General features: G+C 41.2%; 1 protein-coding gene across 12 annotated transcripts in view; it reads right to left on the reverse strand.

Annotated features, from left to right (window-relative positions):
* CALD1 (caldesmon 1) overlaps nucleotides 1-25,182 on the reverse strand; it is a 246,248-nt gene that overhangs the window by 39,567 nt on the left and 181,499 nt on the right. Inside the window, exon 1 of one of the 12 annotated variants that reach the window (XM_080391495.1) lies at nucleotides 19,730-19,939. The exons of the other annotated variants lie outside the window; for them this stretch is intronic. Coding sequence (XP_080247621.1) covers nucleotides 19,730-19,776 — 47 coding nt within the window. The 5' untranslated portion in view covers nucleotides 19,777-19,939. Of the gene's footprint in view, nucleotides 1-19,729; nucleotides 19,940-25,182 lie in introns of those variants that run through there. 12 annotated transcript variants of the gene reach the window in all.

The raw sequence follows: 25,182 nt of genomic DNA on the forward strand, positions 1-25,182 counted from the left end.
CAGTTGAAACCACAAATCAGTTCAAACATTATCTAAGGCACTTTGGTTTTAGCATCTCTTGCCCAGTACTACAACATTATTATTATTGTCTGAATTATGACAGCACTGAAATTTCCTGATCAGGCTCAGGGGATTGCTACAGTAGGCATTTTGTAAAGATAGGAGATTTCTAAACAGTGTGTATTCTGATTAAAGAGAAATGTAATCATTTGTAGTACTACCTGCTCTCAGTGAGTTGTAAGCTAAACCTGATGAATCTTATTTCTTTTTCATTTTTCACAGGAGCGGAAAAAAGCATATTTCCAATTTAAGCCAGATCACTTAAACTTTTGCTTAAAAAAACCTCCATTGTAGAGGAGGCAGGAAGAAAGAAGAGCTATGGATCTGAGCTTTGACTCCACATGAAGGGTGCCAAAAATATGTGAAAAATTTCTGAACAGAACAAAAGCCTTTAAGACTAGATTTTTCAGTTAAACAGGCAGCCCAAATCTCCCTCTTATTTCCCCCACGATTCAGTCAAATGCCATTCTGTCTTCCCTTTCTCTTGCCTGCAAAACCACCTTGCATTCATAGCACTTCCCTCCCAACACATACCTCAATTAGACACAACTGTACCTATTCAGCAAGCTCTTTCCCCCACAACTTCGTTATCTAGAAGCCTTTACATCTATTACAGATTGATTTTCGCTGTGGTCCACCCCAAGAAATGAGATCATTCATTCTGTATCAAACTGCTGCACCTTCACTTCTAAGGCCCTTCCCCTTCATTACCTAACACCACAGCAGTTGAAGCGATATATGTTGCCTCATATGTCTCCATATTGATGGCAGACGGAGGATGTCAGTAAAATATCCTTGATGACAAATTTCACTGCCAGACTCAATCTATAGAAGCTGCATTTATTGGCCTTCTTCACTCTTAGAAAGCCTTTCTATTTACCCAGGCTCTTCCCGAAATGATGGGTGGGGTGAGGATGGACTCCATTATTATACCCACTGGGGAGTGCCGTTTGTGTCACTCTTGATATTTGGTACCATTTTATTTTTGCATATGTTTTTAATTTTTTCATTGTTCATTTATTTTGTATTATGATAGGCACTCTTCAAAATGTGGGTATAAACAACAGATCAATCTTCACCTAAAAAAAACATAACAAATGTACATGTTTCCAGAGGATTATGCCTCTGTCAAGCTTGCGTGTCAAATGTCAGCTGTATTTCGTTCAAGTTGTATCTAAAAATGTGGTAAATGGTGGGGGGCACTTGTGGGGAAAACTGTTTCTTTTAATCATTCCTCCATAATTCAATGCCAGCTGCCAGCATGCTGCTCCGACCTGCTCAAGAAAATTCATTTTTACAAGGGAATGAGCAGAATTTCGGTCCAAAATGCTCATGTTTCAAAAAGATGCAGTGAGTGAAAACAGGGGATTATGCTGGAGACATGCAGACATGCCACCACAGTTCTCAGTCCAATGTTGTGCATGAATGCTGTTATTAACACCCATATTTTTCACATACTTCTCAATTTGACATGCACCATTTTTTTCACATTGAATGTAGGAGAGACAAGTGGATAAAATTAACAAATGGCTGGAAATTAAACCTAGACAAATTAAAACTGGAAATTAAGCACATGTTTTTAACAGTGAGGGTGAAATGATGCAACATCCATCTCTTGCATCTCCACATTAAGAAGGATGCCTTTTTGGAAGTTATACTACAGTTAAATACCAATTATTGGGCTCATTATAGACACAACTTGGTGAAATTTCGTTGTATCTTAGGTATGAAAAGTCAGACTAGATTATACAGTGGCACCTGCTGGACTTAGATACTACAGTGTTCCATTTACAGAAGGTATATGCCTTCTCATTCTGCTCATAATTTATTTCTGACTTACAAATACCTTTACTCTTTTCACCCACACATTCTCTGGAGCTACGCTCCTGAGCAGGCAAATTACCCAGATATCCATATAGTTCTCTGGGAAAAATGAAGAGACTGACACACCTTTTGATGTATTCCCTTCTCATTAACATCATTTTCATACTGTGTGTTTCTAATATCCTTTCTTATATTTCATAGCTCCAAAGAGTTCAAGGACCATTATTTTTCTGCTGCATAACCACTTTTTCAGTGGGTTAGCAGAAGAATGTTCTTTTTTTCAGATCGGGCATCCTTAATTTCCTGCCATACCTTTAGAAGACTTTCTCCTACTTTAAACCTCGATCTAAAATACCTAAAAGACAAAACAATATGCATTTTAACAAATTTTTTTTCTCAGTTGAGGAAAATAATTAGATTATTATATTTGTTAAGGATCTGGCTGGGAGATTGTTATTTTGTTTGCATGACAAAACAGTTAAGTATGGGAAAGAAAAGATCTTCTGAGAGGTCTGGCTTCTGTACATTCTTCTCTAGGGTTTCTTTCCTTTTGATGTTTTTGACATTTAGGTTTTTTCACAGGTAAGAAAAGAGAACGTACACATCCCTTTAACAGTTTGATTCTAAAAAAATAATGTACAAGTAATCCACATTGAAGAATGAAGTATAAAAAGTGATATGCAAGCCAAGGGAAAATGACTCCACACTGACAACAAAAGTATTTGGTGACTACTAAGTAATTCATGCCAAAAGTAGCCAGCAATTTTATTTCATTGCTGAACATGGCACTGAAGCCTCTAGGACAGATTCTGGCTTCCCAGATTACTAGTTTCTGTTGAAAATATATGTTTCAGTTGCATAGATGCCCAGGATTTCCAATGCCTTGTCTCATTTCTTGCAGTTTTCTGCTCATAACAACACTGTTGCTCTGGGTTTAGATTCAAGCCCTAAAATCTGGGCCTCGTTGTTAGAGCCAGTCTGTAACATCACTGCATCATTCTGCACAAAGGCAGAATGACTCATGTGTGCGCCTATTTTTTTTCTTTCCTCATGGCTGAAAACTGATGATCTGTTTCATAATATGAAATGCAAGCAGATTCTCCAACCACATTCAAATTACTCTGGTAAGTCGCCTCTGTGCACCTCAGCATAAATTGCACGCAGGGCCACTAACATGAAGGGTAAAAACCTTCAGCTACTGAAACAATGTCAAATTTGCCTCTGAAATATATTATATTTAGATAAAAGCACTCGTTGGAAATGTCCCAGGGAAAAGCATGTAATTCTCTCAATATGTGAAGTCTGCAATGCTCTACTTCATCCACAATAGACTGACATTGACCTGTCAGTGAGTAGTGCAGTATAGTTAACCTGTCTTAATTTAGGAGTTTCACATGAAAAAAAGAAAAAGTAACTGGGCAGAAAACAATAATTGGCCAAGTGCCTTCTAGCTGATAACTATTACTTTTTTACTGCTTTCCTTGAAGCTTCGTGGAATTCACCCAGAAATCTGGTGAAACCCTGGCAGATGAAAAACATGCAAAAAAGTGTACAAAACAATACTAATTTTTCAGACTTTAAAAGTGGGGGCAAAACCCAATCGCTGTGCGTACCACTGTGGTTGATGTGGTGTTTGTTGACTCCGTAACAAATTGCTTTCTGCTTGCTGCCACCACCTCCAGTTTCTAGTGCTTTATTGCATATAAAAACCAAAATAATTTATGCCACAGCCTTACCCAGTAATATTTCAGGCATATGACTTGAGAATAATGGGCATTTTGCCTAGCTGAGGCATAAGTAAGGACTTAAAGGTTTTGCCCCAGAATATACAATCCACAATTGCTACAAAGCCAAATCAGAAATTTTCTTTCTTGTGGTTTTGGGCACTTGTATTCAGTATGGCTTTCGAGGCACTTACATAACTCAGATTGCTAGCTTAGTGAATGTATACAAAGTTAAGATCTAACTCCTCCTTTTTTATATTTCATTGCAAATAAAACTCCAACTGACATGGCTGAGACATTTACTCAAGACAAAAGGAATTAAAAATGAAGACATACACGAGCATTTGTATCTTAAAAAAGCTCTTCTGCATATCGAGAATTGTGGTTTTCCTAGAAATATGCAAAAGATTTGAGGAATGAAACGTGTATTTTTTTACAGGCACCTTTAGACAAACTGATGTCTCCAATGTGTCACGCTCAAGCCACAAAGTTCTGTATTTCCTCCAAACATCTTTTAAACTCGTGCAAAATTCATGTCGTCAGCTACAATATCTATCAGAGGTCTTTAAATGAAGCAAGGGAGGGAAGGCAGGCATGAGGAGGACTTGGGTTAATGGGCCATTTTCTCATCCTTCATAGTCATGTCATTAAACTAGGACACTGAGGTAGGTATAGGCAGGGATAGACACCCCATCAGACAGCCTGTGGGGAACCTGGAGCAAAAGCACACAAGGAACTGTGCAGCCTTATGGGAAGGAACATGAACAAGAGTACAGCACTGTTTTTCATGGCCCGAGACCAATTTTTCTATATATATTATATGCATACATATATAATATTTTTTTTCTCAGCAGTGAATATGAGAAACAGTTCTTCTTTCTATTTAAAAATAAAAAACTCACATCACATGCAATACATTTTTTCCACCAGAGGCTGGAGTGGAAAGTGTGTTGTCATTAAGAAGTGGAGCTTTTTCTTTTCTTCAAGCACAACAGTTATAATCCATTTCAAGAGGATTCCCAAATTTACTGTTGCTCCCTTTCCCTATACCTATAGCAATGGTCTGGTTTTGCCAAGATTTCTGATGTAACCACCTCCCTTTAAATGCAACAGAGTGCTATTATTGAACAAAGTTGTATCTCGTCCAGCTGGGACTCCCAAAGTGCAACTCAAAGTTGTGGATTAAGCAGAACAGCGTCTGTCTTAGTTCTGTACCTGGAGGATATACTTTGAGAGAGGTAAACTAATTAATAAAGAGGGGTAAAATACAATAGATTCAGCTTACTTGTTAGACGGATATAAGTACCTTCCAGCTGAATTGCACTTTTGGGTTTCTTATACTTGGGATTAGGGTACAATAGCAGCTTCAACATTTTTTTACATCAGGCTTTTTACAGCATCCCAGTGTTTTTTCCTAATGGTTCAATTCTGAGGGCAGCAATGGCAAAAAGCAGCCCTTCCAGACAAGCATTGCTACTGTAAGCACCACCTCAGCTAGGTGAGCCAAAACCAGATTTACAGAACATGGTGCTTGGGGTAGAGACTGCCTCCACCCTAGTGTAGCTACAGCAGCGACAGAAACAAGGGATATTTTAGCAAGCTCTCATTATAGAGACAAAGGCAAGGAAACTGGATGGAAGGAGAATCGGCTTTCACTTTTTGCTCAGTGTCCAGTTTAGCCTTGTAACTGCAGCAGGTAATGTTTTCTGAAGAAAAAAAGTTTAATTTTTTTCTTTATAAATTATTATTTATAGTGTTATTTTCTTATTCCAAAACAGTATGCTGCATCCTCCTAAATTAGCAAAAAGGAACAAAGCTACAATTTCAGGAAAGCACAAACTGAATTATTCTAAGTTATGTATGCATCGCCGCTCTGGATACCCAGCCTTCAATTTCCTCTCCTCTCCTTTCACCCCAGTTACCTGCTTTGAAGGCTTGTTTAACACATCACATTAGGAAATAACAAAGGCACACTTGTATTTCATTCCCTCCACAAAGATTAACAGGATTGCTGCATTGTAAGAGCACTGTATTTTAATAGGAAGTGTAGGACCATGAGGATTGGTCTCATACACGGGAAGCTGCTTTATTTTCAACCTGTACTTGCTCCACCAAATATCATATGGGGACAAACACTAAAAAAATTAACTCAGAATCACTGGACTCATTAACATCCAAACCAATCTCGGTCACACACTCTAATCCTCTATCACCATAACCAATCTACTCACAGTCAATTTCCAGCATATACCTATTCACCATCCACCCTGCCAAAACAAGATATGAAATTTAGATGAAACAAAGCCTTGGTTTTTGAAGATGACAAATCTCTATGAGCAGAGTCCCCTTCTGCACTCATGCTTTTTCCTCACTTGCCTGCCAGGTTTTGCAGGGTGTAATGAGGAACCAGGGTCCAGGAGCCTATAGTGGATGAATCCTGAAGGCAAGAAAGTTCAAGCCATCACATCGACTGATATAAGGGACAGCACCCGCCAATAGTGCTGGATCCATCTATCACTGCAATGCAGCTGTGCCTAGGATGGATCAGCATATAGGCTACAGCTATTGTTATTTCCTAACTATATATAGCTATTCCATAACCAAAACATCAGTCTCTGATTTAGGACTGACACTGAAATTGATTATGGATTTATACAAGACTGGGACAGAGAACCAGCGGGGCAGGAAGGGGGAATGTGGAAGCGGGGATCAAACAGGGACCAGGGCTGTTGGAAGGAGCCTAGAACAAGATGTCTCCCTGAGCTGGGGAGGGGGAGAGGGGAGAGGAGAGACAGACAGAGCAATGGATGAGGAGCCTCCGTCCCTGCAGGGCATGAGATAGGGAATGGAGAAAGGTTGATGGAGAAATATTCAGAGGACTGGGAAGAGGGAAAGAAATCAGCTGGGAAGTGGGAAGGACAGCAAAAACACCAGGACTGGGGAAGTGGCTCTGCCGTCAACATGCAGCCAGATTCATATGGCTGTCCAGGGCCTGGAAGCCAAGGCCCTCCCTGACTGAGAGAAAGGAAACTGTAAGATAACCAGTTGTGATTACTCAGACCACACATCACTCAGTAGTAACTCCTTTGGCCTTGCCTGAAACGTTATGTGACCTGAAATAGCCTAACAGTCAGAACCCGCTATTTGTATTGCTCGATTCATCAGAAGTATGGGTGTTAGCGTTAGGCTGGGCTCTGTGAAGCATCAGAACTCCTCTGTATTTCCCAGGGGATTAGAGATTGTAACTAAATGACTGTTGCTCAGAGCCAGACAGTTCCCTGAAGATGTCTGCTGGAGCTTTCAGAAATACAGCAAAGACTGTGCTGACGAACAAAGTACAAGGCTTCTATTTGCACACACGGAGCCTAGAAAAATAATTTTACCAGATAATCATTCAGATAACAACAGAATAACCTTTTTTTCATCCACTCTTCCTGACACAAAATATGCAAGAGGAGGACACAGCCTTAACATACCACAGCAGCCTAAATATTGAAATAAAGGCTGCAAGCAGGAAAGCAGCTGAAATGTAAGAGCAGAACATGCACCAAAACAGAGTGGACCACGAAGCCTTATGCTAACTGAAATAAACCACTTTAGGGGGGACACAGCATTATAAATACATTCAGTGCTACAACACATGGTGAACGTGAAAAAAAAATAATGAATATCAGGTGTCTCAAAGTTTTCTGGTACCGATTCCCCATGCACACAACTCACGGATGTTGTGCAGGTGCAGATTTGGTTTCAAGGGAAATTCATAGCTGTTCCCTTTTAACATGGACAAGCATCTGTCTCTTTCTCAGGTGTTTAAGAAACCTACTGTCAACAGCCAAGGCAATTAGGAGACATTTTCAGTGAGACAGCAGAAGAACTACAAGTGCAGATCCTGTCATTTGCTAACAGGATTAGGGGCAGATACATTCCATGCATCTCTCCAAAAGCTAATTCCAATGTGTCTTTCACCTTCACGAAAGGTAAAAAAAACCTTCCATAAAACAGGCCTGTACAGATATGCAAGGTCACGTACAGCACTTTGAACAGCACAGTAACGTTACAATGATTTGCAGACATCGTATGACTACACCCGCATAAACACAATAAAATAGCCTGGCTTTATCCTTTCAATTAGTTTTTCCTTAGATATGTCTGTTCCCTTTACACTGCTCCACTGTGATACTTATTCCAGAAGTTACTCATGACAAACTTCCAAACAAGTCAGTGTAAACTATTGGAGAAAGTCTGTGAAAGCTGGCTGAGTTTATGAGAGCAGATCAATCACACTGAAAACACAAATCTAAAAGCCACTGTTCTTTAAAATAGTAAAAAAAAAACCACGTTTCACAGAACTCTAGCATCCAACAAAAACCTCTCCCATCTCAAAGATTCACTAGCAAATTATCTACAATTTATAAGTTATTCACAGAAAACATCCAGATAAAAACTAGGGAATGGAAGAAAATAACAATTAGCTTGCCCTAGAACTGCCCATGGTCTGTGGACTTCCAATGGGACATACACAGCTGTTAGAGACATAGGACACCTAACACAGAGGAACTGCCCTTGGAGATCCTGTGCCAAGAGTAAGGAGCTTTTCTGCAATACACAGCATGTTTCCAATTCACAGCAATTATTATGGTACACTTTTTTTTCCTTTTATTTTCAGTTTCATTCTAGAATAGCAGTTCCACAAAGGGAATCAGTCTATAATAGCTGTTGCAAAACATTTTACACTGGTAGCATCCCCACACAGATGAGCCCTGCATAGACACAGGGAGCTGTTAGTGCCAGTTGTACGTTCACGGCAAGTTATTGATCAGGTCCTGTTGGTTCTTTGGCAAATCTTCCACTGACAAACAGACATCCTCTGCCTTAACTGGTCAGCCTGCCCCCAGCCCCTTCTGCGCTTCATGTTCATCAGATACAAATCCTGGCCCCAAGCCTTCAGTCCTTGTCACAGCTCCAGCCCGTCCAACAGGCAAGATACAGTCACACTCCTCCCACATTGGCACCTGGGTTGCAGGAAAGGGTGGGCAGCACTAACCTGGGCTGGACCCATGAGCTCTGGGTTGCTTCCAGATAGTGATGAGTGTGCCCTTGTTGGAAAGCACAGCATTACTTTGTGTTGTGATTGCCCTTGCCTCTGCCCACCATGACCAATGCACTGGTCTGCAAAGCGTTGGTTTGATGCCACACAACACATACTTTCTTTTATCTGCATTTCACCATACTGCTAAAAGAAATGTCATGTGAGTCCAGGACAGCAAAGGTGAAGGAGCAAAGTAGATCGGACTAATGAAGAGAGAGGTATGACCAACAGCAGAAGGAAAGTGAAAGGAGGTGGACATCAAGATGAGGATAGCAAAGGGGTGCTGTGGTAAGAAAGCAATACGGCTAACAGGAACAGATTGCAACTGCAGGCAAAAGAGAGTCTAACTCCAAATGTGAGAGGATATGAGATTATAAGTTTTGATCACCAGGAGACAAAGCCTTTTTACAGATTCAACTGATCTTCTTAAAGAAAAGGTAATAAAAAAAAATCATCCTTAAACACACACACACAAAAATGTTTAAGCCAAAGCTCCTGGTATAATCCATTACATTCCAAGAGTGAATGCAGACGGATAGCTATTTTCCCTCATTGTTGTATTAGTACCTGGCACTTGCTAACTTCTTCCCATCAAAAGATCTCAACGTGCTCTACAAATGTTAATTAATCCTTGCAACCCCTTCTAACTTCTGCCTGGTGGGTATTATTACTAATATAATGTCAGTTTATGGAATGGAAAAAGAGACATAGATGAACACACTCCTTTTAGCCTAAACCATGCAGCAGATAAGATTCTTGCTTTGACTGCAACTACTTCATGCCTGCTCCAAAACCTGTGGAAACTACCAGGAGCTTTTCCAGCAGCTTCCAAAGGACGTTTTTGCAGGTACATGGACTGCTTCCTCCCAACCCCATCTCTAACAGCTGCACCATGCCAACTTCCATCACTGCGCCTGAAAGCGTGTGAAAGCCACTGGCAGAATTTATTATCCTGGGACGTCTTTTTGCTGGCATACTGAACAAAGAGACATCCTCCCCTGAGCTCTCTCTAAGCAAGTGATAGCCTGCCTCTCCTCTGCGTAATGCTTTGTGTTACCGGGTACTTCCAAATCAGTAGTTTACATTTTAAAAAGCGTTATGCCTTCTGGGAAATGGGAAAGAAAGAGTGAGAAGCTAGTTTAGCCCAGGAATCTCACAGCAATGTCACTGCAAAAGCACCTCAGGCTTTGCACAGGGGGCAGCATGCCTCAACACAGCCTGGCACCTTTTTGAAGCACAGTATTGTGAACTGAGATACACTTAAGTGTCTGAAAGTATGGAAAATGGGATGCAGGATCCTCACCCTACCATTGGGAAACAAGGAGTTAACCTGCTGCCAAACCCCTCTGCTTCTCAAGCTTCAACAGGTGCAGAAAGCCAACTTTGTGAGGTAGGACTCTCAAAAGGTGATTGAGTAAACACCAGCTCTACACCAGAGATTTCAGTCTTACAGAAACTGTAGAAGACATCACATAGGAAGGTTTTTGTGCACCACTGCTCTCACTGCACCCTCGTCAGTCCCACAGTGTAGATGGGGCTGACCTGAACGTCAGCCAGCCCTTCCAATACTGGCTCTTGCAGGACTTCATCTTGATTAAAAGTCAAAATATTTCCTGTCTCACCTGCACTGCAAGACGGAAGAGTGTTTTAGGAAGCCACCGAGACTCTTGTAACAAGACATTTGCACAGCAGATGGATCCTTAGAAATAAGAACACCAGGGAACAGACCTTAGGCCTTACTCACATATGCCACAGTTCATCCAAGTATCCCCTTCCCAGCAATCCATAACTATTCATATAGATACACAAGCCCATTGCAACAGAGATACAAATCGATTTACCCCTTTATGAAAGTTCTCACTGAATTCAAGTCCTGCATCCTGAAAGGCACAAACCAAATGCTGGATAGCAAACCTATGTTTAATATACTTCTGCAAAAATATAACATTTGGTAAGCGATGATTTGGCAATGTAAATTGCAGAATATTTGGGCACAATAAAGATATGACAAGCATAAGAAAATTTGAATTCCTGCTCACAAAGAGGTGGTCCAACCTGTACCACAATTCAATTGACTGAGATTGCTGAGTAAATAAGAATACGGTAGTTAACTGTCTGAAGAAGATAAACTTTAACAATTATGAAGTAACAAAAGAGTCTGAGGATCAGTAATCCTCTAACTGGAAAAATAAGTTAAGCCTGCTTTTAACTCAAGCTAACATGCTGGTAGTTAAGATGCTAAATACAAGATTTAGATTCATTTGGCCCCTCTCTGCTACAGGTTCCTGTGTGAGATACTTAAGTTCCCTTGAGCTTCATTTCTCACCCAACTAATACACAGGAATGTTCAGTGAAAAAAATCATCCATTTGGAGGATCCAGAGGCTAGCATGATGGGCATTACCTACATCAATAAGGTATTGTAAAACCCATTGGTCTAATGCAAACACAGGCATAAAACAAACATTAGCAATCCTCTGCCAATGAAGTGATCTTGGCTGTATTTATAGGTGCTTCTGCCAGCTCAACGTGAGCATGAGACAGAGTAGCTGTCAGTGTTAGTCCATAGCTATAAACATATATAGTTTTTTCTGCATCCTTGCCCAGAGTTTGCTCAAAATACTTCCACAAAATTACCAAAGATTTGGGAAGCTCCAGGGGAGGCCCCACTACCTACTTTCTTATGTTACAGAGAAAACTTCCAAATGGTTTTCTCCTCTGTTTCAGCTCCCCAGAATCTTTTCCAGTTCCTTCTCCGATTTCTTCTCACATTCCAGGCTGCCCCTGTCACTCCTCACCTAATGGCATTTTAATGGGTGTCTCCATCTTCTTCCCCCACACCTGTGAGCCTTGTGCCTTAAACTCTCACAAGCCTGAAACTCCCTACTGCCTGCCCCTGCAACACTATCACTCTTTTCAGGACTCAGACTCACTGAAATTATGTCATGCAAAAATGATGTCATGCATCTTGAGAAGTGCTGGAAGGGACCAAAAGCCAGGCACTAGGCACTAAACAGCAAAATCCCTGCTTGCTATAATCTTGTGAAAACCATAATTATATCCTTTTTGGGGAAAGAAAACATATTGGTACAATTGCTAGGGCAGAACAGCACAAGAAACGACTAGCACACAGAGAGTGTAACAGAAACAAATATTGTTTCATAGGTTCAGAGCATTCACCTAAGTTCAGGGGCTATAAGCATAGGACTGGGTGAAAGGTACCAAGCCAGACTTTTGCCTCTACCCCATCACTCCAAAGGGCATTGAGTGAGCTTGAGAGAGGAAAATCCAGGAAATCAAGTAAGGAATTAACCCCATGGCTATCCCAGAATGACAAAGCACCAAATACAGCTCTCAGATATACACAAGTATTTATCCTCAGCTGGATGGGCTGCAAATTCATGCTAATGCACATGCTGTTAGTGAGAAGCTTTCAGGGCCGTATAGATAAAGATTGATGGGAATACCAAGGTAGCATTGATATAGTGTTAAGAGAGCTTTTTAGCATGTTGGTAAGTCTTGAGGAAAAGCTGCATTTGCAAAGAACTTCAAAACCGCTCTGCTATAGCCTAACTGGAAGAAAGTTAGTCCTCAGCCTTAATCTAACTGAAGTAAAAAATTAACTAGCTTTGGAAGCAGATGTGACCTCTGTTAATTAGGCTTTGGGGCATTTTCAAATCCTGACAAAGAAAACTGCTGACACAATGTGTCTGACCACTCCTGTTCCAGGAGGAGGCAGATGACTAAGGCCAAGATGCACAATACTATCGTACACACCCAGAATCCATGTCAGTGATTTCCCTCTTGTGAGAGAAGCACAATCCTAAAAATCTCCTGCTTCAGAGGAAAGATGGGTGTTACACAAGATACACAAGGCTATTATTCAACACTAATTCAAAAATGGGAGGCTACTTTTGAATAAATCAGTATGCAAGAGAATACATTCTATTTGGGCTTTGCAAAATATCATGTAACACAGCAGCAGGAGACACCTGAAAGAGAAGAAAAAAAGAAAGAGGGAAAGGAAGGACATGGCAAAGGAAAGGCCACTGTAGCTCATGGGAGCTGGAAAGCCAGGAACACCTCAAAATGAACAAAGAGACTATAAAGGTTCCACCACGGCCATGTCAGTGTGTGATGATGGTCCATATCATTTGTGGATGCTGAAACATGCAGTGTATTGAGCCTTGTAAGGCTCACTCACCCCATGATTCTACTGCCGAGTTACAAACTCCAATAAAAAAAAAACAACAAAGCAAACCAAACAAAAAACCAAAAACAACAACCCCCCCCAAAAAAAAACAATCAACAAAACAAAACATACACATAAAATGATTGTGCCAGGACAGCAACAGTTGTGATGCTGGAAGGTACTTCCATAATTACACTGAAGCAACTCCAGTGCTGAACGTATTACAGCTGGAATTTGGCAAGCCAAAAAAATCTTCTGCTCTGAAACACATAATATATTTTTATGGTTAAAATAAATCTGCAAGCAATTTGTCTACAACTAACCAAACAGAAGCCAAAATCTCACATCCTGTAGCGACAAGTGCATTGGTCTCAAGGACACACCTCTAGGACAGGCCTCCACATTTCTTAGAGTATGAGGGGAAGGAAAACAAGTGTATATGGGCTGCTTCCTCAGGGGCTGCTTTCTCAAATTCTTGCAATGCACGGTGTGCCAGTTAGGAGGTACTTTCTGAATAAGGTTTTAAGCTGTCTGGAGCAAGAATCATCTTTTTTTGCTCTGTAATACACAAACCTTTATCTGGAGGACCTGCAGCAGGACCAGATCCTCCTAAGCAGAAGTATAAAGCAGATTGAAAATGATCTGAAAAAGATTCAGAGTTCAGAAACAAAAATGCTTGCATAGAGTTGATCCTTCCCAGTTGGCATGCCAGGTTCTGCTGGAGTCACTCTTGCTCACAAGAATCTGAATATTTCTCAGTGTTGCTTATCAAGGTACATGAAAATGTGGTGGGTGGAAATTAAAAAAAAGAAGACTACGAAGTTAGCTAAGTCCCTGATCTTCAAGACAGGTTCTGACTTTGAGGAGGAAGGGTCTGAATACAAATAGGCATCAAACAAAAAAACCCCTACCAAACCCAAAAAAGGTGGTTGTGCAGCAAGCTTTTGCAGTAGCCTACACCTAATGGTGTGTCTGTATGCTTTGTTTAATGCAAACTGGTACAATCCAATCCCTGCTACTAATGCTGTTTGTTTTTCTTTTCTGCTTTATTATCATCCAAGTTTATTTTTCACATCTTTTGCCTACAGTAAGCTAACCTCAACAATAACAGGATATGTACTCTAGATTTACTCTGTGTGTGTGTGTGTGTGTATTATTGCTTTACAAGTGACACAAGCAAATAAATGAGTGACAGAGAAAACTAGGCATTTAGTAACCAGGTTAACCATTATTCCTCCTACAGTCAAAGAACCACAGGGGAGTACCACGTGGGAAGGACGCAGCCACTTTACATCACTTTTGGTCTCCTGGTGTGGCAGAGTGAATTTAAACAGAGCCGATACTTGGCTTGATATTTCAGTTACCAAGAGACAGAGGCTGAGGAAGGAAAGAATTTAAATGGTAGCTTCTGCTCTTGCTTGAAACTTTCCTCATCATAATTCAGTTTAAAATGTGAGGAACTATACTGACTTCAGATCTGAAGCCTGTATTTAAGCCCAGGATGGGCTTAAAGACATGTCTTCGGAATTCAATATGTGCCTTCAAAGCGATTTGAAAGAAGAACAGCTGGGTAATTTAAAGCATCAACTAAACCTTGTAGTTAGTACTTTTCTTCAATGACAAATTTTTGAGAAGAAAGAAATTAGATCATAATACCTTGGACTAAAGTGTGATTTTTCTGACAACTTCACAAACTGTTTAAATGCTTTAGATACAGAACAACCCACATGGAAAACTGTTCCAACGTGCCCGCTGTTCCCTAAAAAGGTGATTACAGTACGGCACTGTCAGACTTGCAGAAACTTCTCGCTACCGCATCCAGTTTGTGTGTCAGAGTGAGATTTCACGGCAACACTGAACGCCTGTGAAAAAGAGAAGGAAGAGGGGAGGGAAAGGCACAGGAGGGCGCGGGGGAAGCCCTCCCTGATTGTCTACTCTGCAAAAGATTTGAACTGCAGAAAAGAGGAACCATGTCAGCAAATGCCAAACCAATGTGATACCTGCCAAACCGCACCTTATCCTTCTCAATCAGCAAAAACATTATCCACTGCCTGATTTCTCTTACCTCACCAATAAAGGGCTAGGGGTTTTTTTTCCTTATTAGGACAGTCTCCATGCTGTAAAATTCTGGCTCTAATAAGTGGCTTTTACAATATGTGCTGCACATCAGCACAAAAAGAAAGCAACTAATAAAAATAAAACACAGGAGGAGAATAAAAGGGCTGAGTCCTAAATTAAAAGGGACGACATCAGCTTAGTTCAGGCTCCAAAATTTGATCATAGATTTTATGAAATGGAGAATTAAAATTGGAATGGATAAACGTATGAAGGCTAACATTATACAAACATATAATTATAAACTTGGCCCTGCAGCTACTTATACATGTAAGGAGCCTTACTGAAGTCAAAGAGACTTTTTTTCAGTACACTTAAGTGTTTACATGGCTCAAAACATAAATCAGATGTCAGTAAATGGAAACAGAGAAAAGAAAGGGGGTTTTAATGTTTGTTTTAACAAAATAAAATGCGAAAGGAGTGAAAAGTTACAGTCAGGTCTCTGAATTTTTTCAACAACAGATAGAAGTATTTTTCTTGGTTGGATTTTTAAATGAATGGTTTTGGATTATCTATTTACTGCATCTGCATTATACGGACACATATGCATATATATGGAGAGAACACCAGGGGCCTAACATAATCACCAGAAAATTTCCCTGGTTCTTTTGAACCTTCCTGTTTTATTCTGAATTGGGAACATGGTGGATGGGAAGGCCTGGGACCGCAGGTTTGGCAGCAAAGGGAAAGGCAGGGATACGAAGAAGCAGGATGAAGTTCTGCTGCCTCCATCCTGCAGTGGTTGAACACCTATGCCAACAGTGTGGCTGTGGAGGAGCTATCTGCATTTAAGATCTGCACTAACAATGAATTTTCTAGTTTTGCTGAAGCAGAAGAAAAAAACCCTTGTCAGAGTGAAGTGATATGGAAAATGTTCAGGGCCGTTTTATTTTCATGCAGCCTGAAACAAGAAAGCAAATCCATCATCTAAGTTATTTTATCTTTTTATTATTTTAACTTTTTTCTTTAAAATGTAGGTTAATTTAAAACAAAAGATTCAAAAAAGAACAGAATGTTTTATTTAAAAAAAATTGCAGAGATGCTTTTCAGTCATTTGTTATATAGAAAGTGTCAAAAAAAGCATTTTAATTTTAAAAAAGTATTTCTTCTCATTTTCATTTAGACAAAGCTAATCTCAGAAATCTGACATGAACTCACAACTAGTTCTCTCCCCAGAACTCTCCCAAATTTTCTTGCTTTTTCTAAATTTATCTTTAATCAGAAACAATTCTCACCACATCTCAGGCATTTGGATTCACAGAGAGCAGTACCAGCTTGAGTCTGATATCTCTCACCACTGTCCTGACTTGAACAGGGTGGAGAATTCAGCTCAGGGTTTTCACAGAACTCTCCAGAGTCACTTGTTCTCTGACAAAATCTTAGAAATTTGATTCTCACAGCCATGACTTCAGACTCTGGTGGATGCCCAAAACTCCACACAAATTAATCCAGCTTTGTACTCCTGACAGCTAATACCTTGCTTATGCTGGAAAAAGAAAAGCATCTTTCACTGAGGCAAGAAGGCTGTGAAATCTCAGAGATGCTTCCTTACAGACCTGTCCTTTCTCTGCTATGTTTCTTCCACCAAGGATAATCACACTCAAAAATGTTTCAGCTCTTCCAGTAAATTTCTTCTGATCCGCTATGAGGAAAGTTCCCAAACCTAGCTATAAAATCTTGAACTGGACATTCAGTCTTCAACAGCCACTGTCCCTACTGATGTGTAAACCAGACACCAAAGCACATGTATTTCATTCAGGTGCTGACAGCTAATACCTCAAGAATGCTTCATATACATGGAGGACTGTTACTACAGTGTTTTATATAAACATGTGGGACCATCCACAGATAAACTTATTTGCATCAAAAACACTCACTTACTATCCCAAGCGTTTTGGAATTCACTCCTAGACAACAGGCACTGAAGTGCACCTTGGATATAAACATTACAGATCACAAATGGACAGGATGTTGTAAGAAAAGTGCCTGTTTCTTGGCCCATGTTACACTTGTCAATGCTGGTGAAGAGCTCAGAAATTGACTGGGATTCTTAGCTTTCAAATGGAGACAAATAGGCTCACTACAGGTTAACATCTTTGTACATCTGATCTTTAGCTACATTATGTCCATCTTATTTTACCTCAGTAATATAAAAAGGCTTTTACAAATTAAGGATTCAGGCCATTGCCCACTGGGGAACAGGAATGAAACACATGGCCAACAGAGAAGACCAGAAAAAAAGGAAAGAGATGTCTTCACGTGAAAATGAACAGCATCAATTTTTGGAGCAGAATTAACCAGCTAACACAGTGCCACCAACACCGCTGCTGTCTGTGGAGAAGTGTCCTCTTCAACCCTTCTCTTGTCCTAACTAGCTGATTACCAGTCTTGAACATCCATCATGAAACAGAAAAGATAAGCTACAATATGAACAAAATGCTGTGAAGGAGTGAACTTCCAACAACCAAACTGCCTATGAATGATCTGCGAAGTCTGAACAAAAGTTATAATTTGCTGGAAAAGAAAACATTCTACCTGTTGGCAAAGATGACTTCTGCCTTCCCTAGGAACTTGCATAGTAAACACTTTCATGTCCAGTAGAGTGAGCCAATTCAATCACTATACATTTATTAAGCAGTCTTTATATTTTCAGGCCAACCAGAATGATTTCTTGGCTATGATGAGAGCTTCTGCTTTTAATTTCCAGTGTATCAAACACTAACAGGATTATATTCAGCTATTTAGCAATTACAAAATTTTCTACAGATACTATAACTACACTGAGAGCGTAGAGAGTATCTTTAAACTATGCAGCTGAAACAATCATATAAAGGGGCCATTAGGGGACATTTGCAAGAAGTTAACAATCATATTGTACCTCATTCAAAACACTGCAATAACAGCCGCCTCCTTTTCCCTGGAGAGCCTCATAGAGTTAGGTTATAAGGATTTTAATGCTGCTTTTCCATTGCAATCTCCTGAGTAGACATGAGCATTTGGAATGATTACATTATGCCTCAGCCTGGGAAGGGCAGTATTTCATCATGTGTCTCACTAAGCAATGCTTTGAAGAAGCTTTTGTGGGTAATGCTAAAGGTGTCTTCCCCACTTTTGGCCTGAGGTCATGGAGATGTTTGTTAAAAAGGGAATAAATCAGTTTCCAAATTTTGGCCACACATTTGATTTCTCTTAAGAGTCCTCGCCAAAGAGAGGTTTCCTTTTCTTCCCCAAATACGCTACTGTGAGTCTGGACAAAAGAAAACCCAGGTCTGGTTGTCAAGATGTATCTGCTCTTGTTTAGAAGGTGCTACAGGACACAAACCTCCCAAGACACAGGAAACCTACAGTACAGTAGCTGATCATGCTACAAGAGAAAAGGACTTAATTGTTTACACTCAGATATAATTTCACTGACTTAGTGAACTCACTTCACATATTGTAATTGTGGGTGCTGCAACACACACAAGCTCGGGCATTCCTCCCAGAGTGCCAGGCATAAATTTAGTACACCGCTGGTTCCCTCTCTCACTCAAATGGGAGTGGAGCAGAATCTCTCTCAGCAAGGATATCCAATGGTTTCTAGGGTTTTTTAAGCAAAACAGCCAGACCGACACCTAGCTAAACTGGCCCCAACGCAAAAGTGCAAGGGTCCAAAAGTCTCCTCAGAGGCTTCAGCCTGGGTCACTGCACTCAGGGCCAGCTCCCCACAGCAGGTATCGAGAGTCAAGGTTTCCACCAGTTATATCAGCACTAAACTGCTCACATCTAACCCACTTTGCCTTTTCCCCTCCCTTGCTTTCCCTTCAATATGGTTGCAGAGAAACTGGTGCTCCGCCACGGCTGCTCCCCATACTCATACAGCAGTACGGGAGGGCTGGCTACTGTGGCTTGTGGCCGTATTCCACCATGGACCAACACAAAACAAACCCATTTGACACACTCTTAGTTAAGTTATTATTCATTGCCCAATTTCTGAAACCACGATGAAGGATTTCAGATTCCTGGAAGGGACTTCTCGGAGGGGCTGAGTTTCAGAAATCCCTGAGCTCCCTCTCCCCCCCAGGAGCATAGGATTTCATGCTGGAAACCAAAAACAGGCACCCAGAAATCCCTGTTGCTTTTCAAAACCTCTCCCAAATTTTAAACAAAACCCTGGTATAGGTCACAGTATTTTAGAAACACAGTAGTGTCCTGTTTCCCATCCCTCACCCTATAAAGGAGACAAAACAACACAGGACCCAAATAAAGCACATAATTTCTTTATCGATGTTGCACAGGCTAATTGATTTTCTTCTCCTGCTTCCCTCCCACATTCAGGGATGAATGTGCCATTAGGACTTATTTACACAGCGAATTAAGCTGAGTTATGTGAAAGCTTTCATACAAACTATGAAACTTCTGCAACCTTCCCTTTAACAGAACTCTGATTAGCAACCAATACTTCCAACATATGCTCCTGCCACTGAACAAAGCAATCTAAATTCTGCAATTCAGGTAAGAGAAATGCAAAAATGCAAAGACTTTTCCCTTAGAAAATAGAGCACAATATAGCAAAAAAGAAGAGTTAAAAAACCCAGTCTGCATCCAACACTTATTCCCCAGTTCAACCAGCTTCCCTGAGTGTTACACCATTCTGTTCCCCTTTCCCATTGCCACCATCCAGAACTTCCTACACAACACCGAAAGGCTAAATCCATACAGATATCATAATAAATCGGCAACTCACTTGGAAAGGCTTGACAAGTTCTGCCTGTAGTATGATCTGCTGATCATGTCTGCAGCATATGAATCAGCGCAAACTGCTGCCAGCTCCAGGGAGCAAATGGATGGATGATCAGGGCATGGAATGAGATAATAAAAATGCCATTATCCTTTCAGGCATGCGAGACTCATTGGATGTTCTTTCCACCCCACAGGTTAACCATTTGGTTGGTCCTGTAGCTCCCGTAATGACACAATTTGCCTATTGTCAAGCTCATTATCTATCTTGTATCCTCCTCCCCTCCCTTCACCCCCCTCTGCTCTGTGATCATATGATTATTATTTTTTTTACTGTATTCTCTCTAATAGATCCTCTTTGCTATGTCTGGGCCCCCTGTGACAGAAATCCCTGCAGATTTCTCAGCTGCTCAACTTGACCGACAAATGCTTGCTTCCCATTCAGCTTTCACAAGAAGCGCTTCTGTTTAGCAAGCTTGCCTGAGCACCCAGCAGCCTGAGCGCTGCACAGAGGTGCCTTCACAAGTATTTGCTTGTAGGAAAGTCACATTCCAGCCTGCTGAGAGATGAGCAGGGGAGAGGACACAAATATAAAACAATGATCCAGGAAACAGTCCTCTCTTTTGATGATAAATCATTGCCTAAGCATTTTGCAAGCACTTGCATCCAGTCTAACTCGTGAAAGGTCAAGCTGGATTAGACAGCTCAAAAGACTGAAGGGTGACTGCCAAACAGGAACAAATCCAGGGAGATGGGAAGTAGCTGCAAGCTCAACTGCAGTTAAGGTAAGACCATCTTGTGTTTAGCAAAGGGATTAAAATCAGGGCTGGACCTAAATCCAATCTAACAGACTCTCCTCTATGTTCTTCCATCTAATCCAGTGAATGAGGCAGAAAACAGAAATGCAAACGAAGTGATTTAAATGAAGGCACTATCAGGTACCATGATTTCACATGCCTGGTTCTCATACCACTTTAAGCCCGCATGTGCGAATAAACTGAAATAGCTTACTGTGCAGTCCTCCAGCCATTCTACCCCAGGCTCTGATCTTGTTAAATCTCATAAATTACCAGAGTGGGTGTGGATGGATTCATACTCCAAAGGGAAATCTCTACTGCAAAGTCGCCCTTCTGTGGGAACGAGTGTGTGGGTTCAGTAGGTGGCACTCTTACCTTGGAGTGAACACCGAGGCAATCGTCTCTACATGAAGCCATGGAGGATGCTGGATGTTCAAGGAGGCATCAACCTTGACAGTTTTTTTTTCTCACAGCTTGCAAGAAACCAACAGCTGCACTTTGCTTGAGGCACTGATGCTCATTTATGTTTTTGCTCAAATCCTGCAGTCAATAATGGTGGATTTTTCCTCCCAAAGCCCCCCTCTACAGTTTCAAGGAGATAGATTTTTTGAAAAGGTTCTGTGCTTTATAGACAGGTGAATGGCTCACATGCAATGTTCAGGCTCAGGAGTTTTCTTGCACAGTCATAAACTGGTTTACAATACCCCAAGAAGCTGCTGTATCGTCATGTACACCTTTTTCAGGCCCAGCCCCTCATTCCAAAGTGCATGAAAAACCCTACCTTTTAGTGCATAAAATATACTGGGATTCTTGCCTGGAGCAAGGAAAGGCCAATAGTGCTGACTGCATAGGGAGAAAAACATAGATTCCATTTCTGTGATTGCAGAGAGATCTGGAAATGAAATGACGGTGCAGCAGGCAGGCCATCTCCATTTCTTCTACTCTGACCTCTAGGGAAAGAGGGCATGTAAGGCAACGTGGACGTGTAGAGTCCTTTAAAAATGCTGGTGAGAAGGGAGTCATATTTACTCTTCCTGGAAAAGGCATTTCTACTACTGGGGAATTACAGAAGCAGAATTCTTCCCTCTGGAAGAGCATTAGTTAAACAGAGATTGTATCACTGTTCTGCCAAAATATACATTTTAATCAGATGCCAGATGTAAGAGTTGATGTTTATGAAACTATAAACTGGGTTCCAAGGCAGCCCTACAGATTTCCAATACAGGTCTGTATTTACTACTGTGTCACAGAAACTTCCCCCCACACACACACCCCCCCACCCATTGAGTGTGTTCTATACTCTTTTCTATTAATCTTGGAATAGTTAGGTTATTGCATTGGTCACAAACAAAACTGTTTCTACGCAGGATAAAAATAAAAGCAAATTGGCTATCCTTTAAAGCACGACACTCTACATTTTCAAAGAATAGTCAAAAATAGTCTCAGATTTTTTCAAAAATCTCCCACTACTGTCATGCAGATTCTGGCTCTAGAAGGCAAATCTGATCTATTTGTTGGATCACTAGGAACAAAGTAAGTCTCTTGTGCTTGTAGTAGACCTCAGAACCATTTTTAAATGTCCCCCTTAGGCTAGGACAGTCATAATAAAGCCAATTTCTTTTTCTGTTTTTCCAAATAATGTTTTGAATTATAAAAGTCTGGAGGAGAGCTTCACTCTAGATGAAACACAATGATTCATGTAGTCAGGCTACTTTTCATTTGGAGCAAGATTTCTAACCCCAAATTGCATCACCTTGCCCATACCTCTACAGCACTACTGAGAACAGATGTCATTTGCCTACTGAATGAGCAATAAGAAATGTTGGCCACACAAGTCGATCCTCAACACATGTGACATCTTTGCCTGCAAACGAAAAACTGAAGATAAATAAGGAGAGCAAATCCCACTTCTGAACAGTATCAGTCTCTCTGCCCAACTGTCTGTACTGTTAATCTGAGAGAGGTATCCTTGCCAACAACTGCTTGAAATGCTCTGCAGGTTGGTGTCCCACATACTGATTTTTAATTTGACAGCATTAGTGTTGATTTTAATTTATTTTTCCCATCTAGCTGCAAGATCAAATGTGCAATTCTGGACGCAGGCATGTTAATCCACTGTATACAGGCAATGAGCACACTGCCAAGTGGACCTGGGTAACCCACATGAACAGCCTACTGTTGCACTGGTGAAGGCCCAGGAGGCTTCACCTTCAGCTGTCTTGAGAGCTGTGCCCATCATTTAAGTCATAAGGCCCATTCAGCTGAGGAACATCACTATTTCAACAAGAGCTACAGGGACATTATGTGGCAACAAGTTGACTGTGAGCCAGCATGCTGTGTGTCTGTGTGGCCAAGAAGGCCAATGGAGATCCTGGGGTGCATTAGGAGGACCGTGGCCAGCAGGTTGACAGAGGTTATCCTCCACCTCTACGCTGCCCTGGTGAGGCCACATCTGGAGTGCTTGGGCTCCCCAGTTCAAGAAAAACAAGGAACTGGAGAGGGTCCATTGGAGGGCTACCAAGATGATGAGGGGACTGGAGCAGCTCCCTGCAGAGGAACGGCTGAGAGAGCTGGGCCTGTGTAGCCAGGAGAAGACTGAGAGGGGATCTTATCAGTGCATACAAATACCTTAAGGGCGGATGTCAAAAGGATGGAGTCAGAATCTTTTTAGTGGTGCCCAGCAACAGGACAAGGGGCAACAGGCACAAACTGCAACACGGGAAGTTCCATCCGAACACAGGGAAAAAAATCTTTACTTTGAGGCTGACGGATCACTGGAACAGGCTGCCCAGAGAGGCTGTGGAGCTTCCTTCTCTGGAGGTATTCAAAACCCACTTGGACACGATTCTGTGCAACCTGCTCTAAGAGAACCTGCTAGGGTGGGGGTTTGGACTACATGGTCTCCAGGGGTCCTTTCCAACCCCAACCACTCTGTGACTCAGTTTGCATCATGAAAGAGGGCTCCACCAAGGCCAAGCACTTCCATACAACCCAATGCCAAGCATTCACTTTCACTTGGGTGCCAACCCAGCAGCTCTATTCGTTTACAGCAATGCAGAACTGGTTCTCCTGAAAGAGGCTGACACAGCCAAGATTTTGCCGTGCTTGCAACCCCCTTAAAAAGAAGTGGGATCCAAGTTAGTTACAGATCCTTGTACTTAATAATCCCTTTATTATTTCAAAGCCAAATGGCTAGTGTTTACTTCCTTCAGTAACTTAACTGATACTCTCAGTACACTGTGGCCCTGAGGTGAAGATCTTGCATATAGAGTAGGAAGAGGCAAATCACCTTCCCCTAGATAATATGAAAAATTCGCATGGCCATCTAAAGCATGAAAAATGATGGGGGCAGGAGATGCATGTCTCAACCTGCTTTCCTGGTAAATTCTCATGCTGCAGAGATTATTACTTGGCTCTAGAACACCAAAACCCCTAAGGAAGGCACTAGAAAGAGAAAAAACTAAGCAAACAAACACTAAACTAGGGCACTTGAGAGGTGTCACTCACTCCAATGGACTCAAGTCAAATGGCTCTACAGGAGTGTAGGCTCATCTATTACAACACTGAAAGGAACCACAGGACCTTTCCTAGATTCTCAGCATTAAAAGCAGCAAAAAGAGGAGGAATAAGACGTGAGAGCTTTCCAAAAGGAAATTATTACTGGGAGGTTCCAACATCTACTCACACTAACAATAGGAATGTCCAGAGGTCATCCAGAGAGCCAATTAATATTTTGTTTGTTATTTTTACTTTAACCATTCTTGCATGCAAGGTGGAGTTTTCATTGAGCTGATCACAATAGCCCGTGAATACTTTTTGAGATTATAGCGAATTTAGTTTCTGACAGAGGCACACACATCATCCAGACCATGCCTTTCCATATGTAACCCATTCCTTTCTATACCTGTTTGTCAACAGCAGATTTGCTGTGCTGATCACTGTTCTTGTCCTGTTATTCAAATACCTTCATGTTTCTTCAGCTCTTTGTGTAGTGCTTTTCCAAGTTGAGGCATTTTTACAATGGATAGGCAAATAATGTACAGAAATGTATCTGATTTGTTTCAGAGACAGTAAACAGCTCACCCTGCACCACATCTCCCCTGTGCCACTAGTCTGAAATAAGTCGGCAGACTTGTAGAGAACTTTGCAAAGCTACTGGCATTTTGCAAGAGAAACAGAACTCTCTTTTTTTATGAAAATTCATTCTAATGACATTAACATCTGCTCCTTGTTTGAAGAATATTTTTAACTGTTCCCTCCCTGGGAAAATGAAAGATGCCACAGTCTCTTTCATGTTCTCACGGAGTAGACAAACTGTTGGTTTTTTTAAGGTCTGTTCTGAAATGCCCCAATGCAGTTCACTGCAGGGAACTCAGTGTATGCATCTCACAGGGCAAAAAGCATCTGCATTCACCCTCCTATGAGATTTCACTCTAGGACACAGGCATGTGAGCAAGCACTTTTGTTTCACAGATGAACAGCACTTAGCGTATTAAATCATATGCAGTAGGTAAAGTCTGGCAACCCATACATAAGGTCTTGAAGTAAATCTCTTAAGTACTTATAAAAACAATGCTGTGTACTTCACCAAATAATGCTGAACTGTCTCTTACTATGTTGTGGGTTTTTTTCAAGTCCAGTTTTAAATAAGTAATGGAGATTC

Source organism: Falco punctatus (genome assembly GCF_963210335.1).
Source record: "Falco punctatus genome assembly, chromosome: 6".
NCBI lineage: Eukaryota > Metazoa > Chordata > Aves > Falconiformes > Falconidae > Falco > Falco punctatus.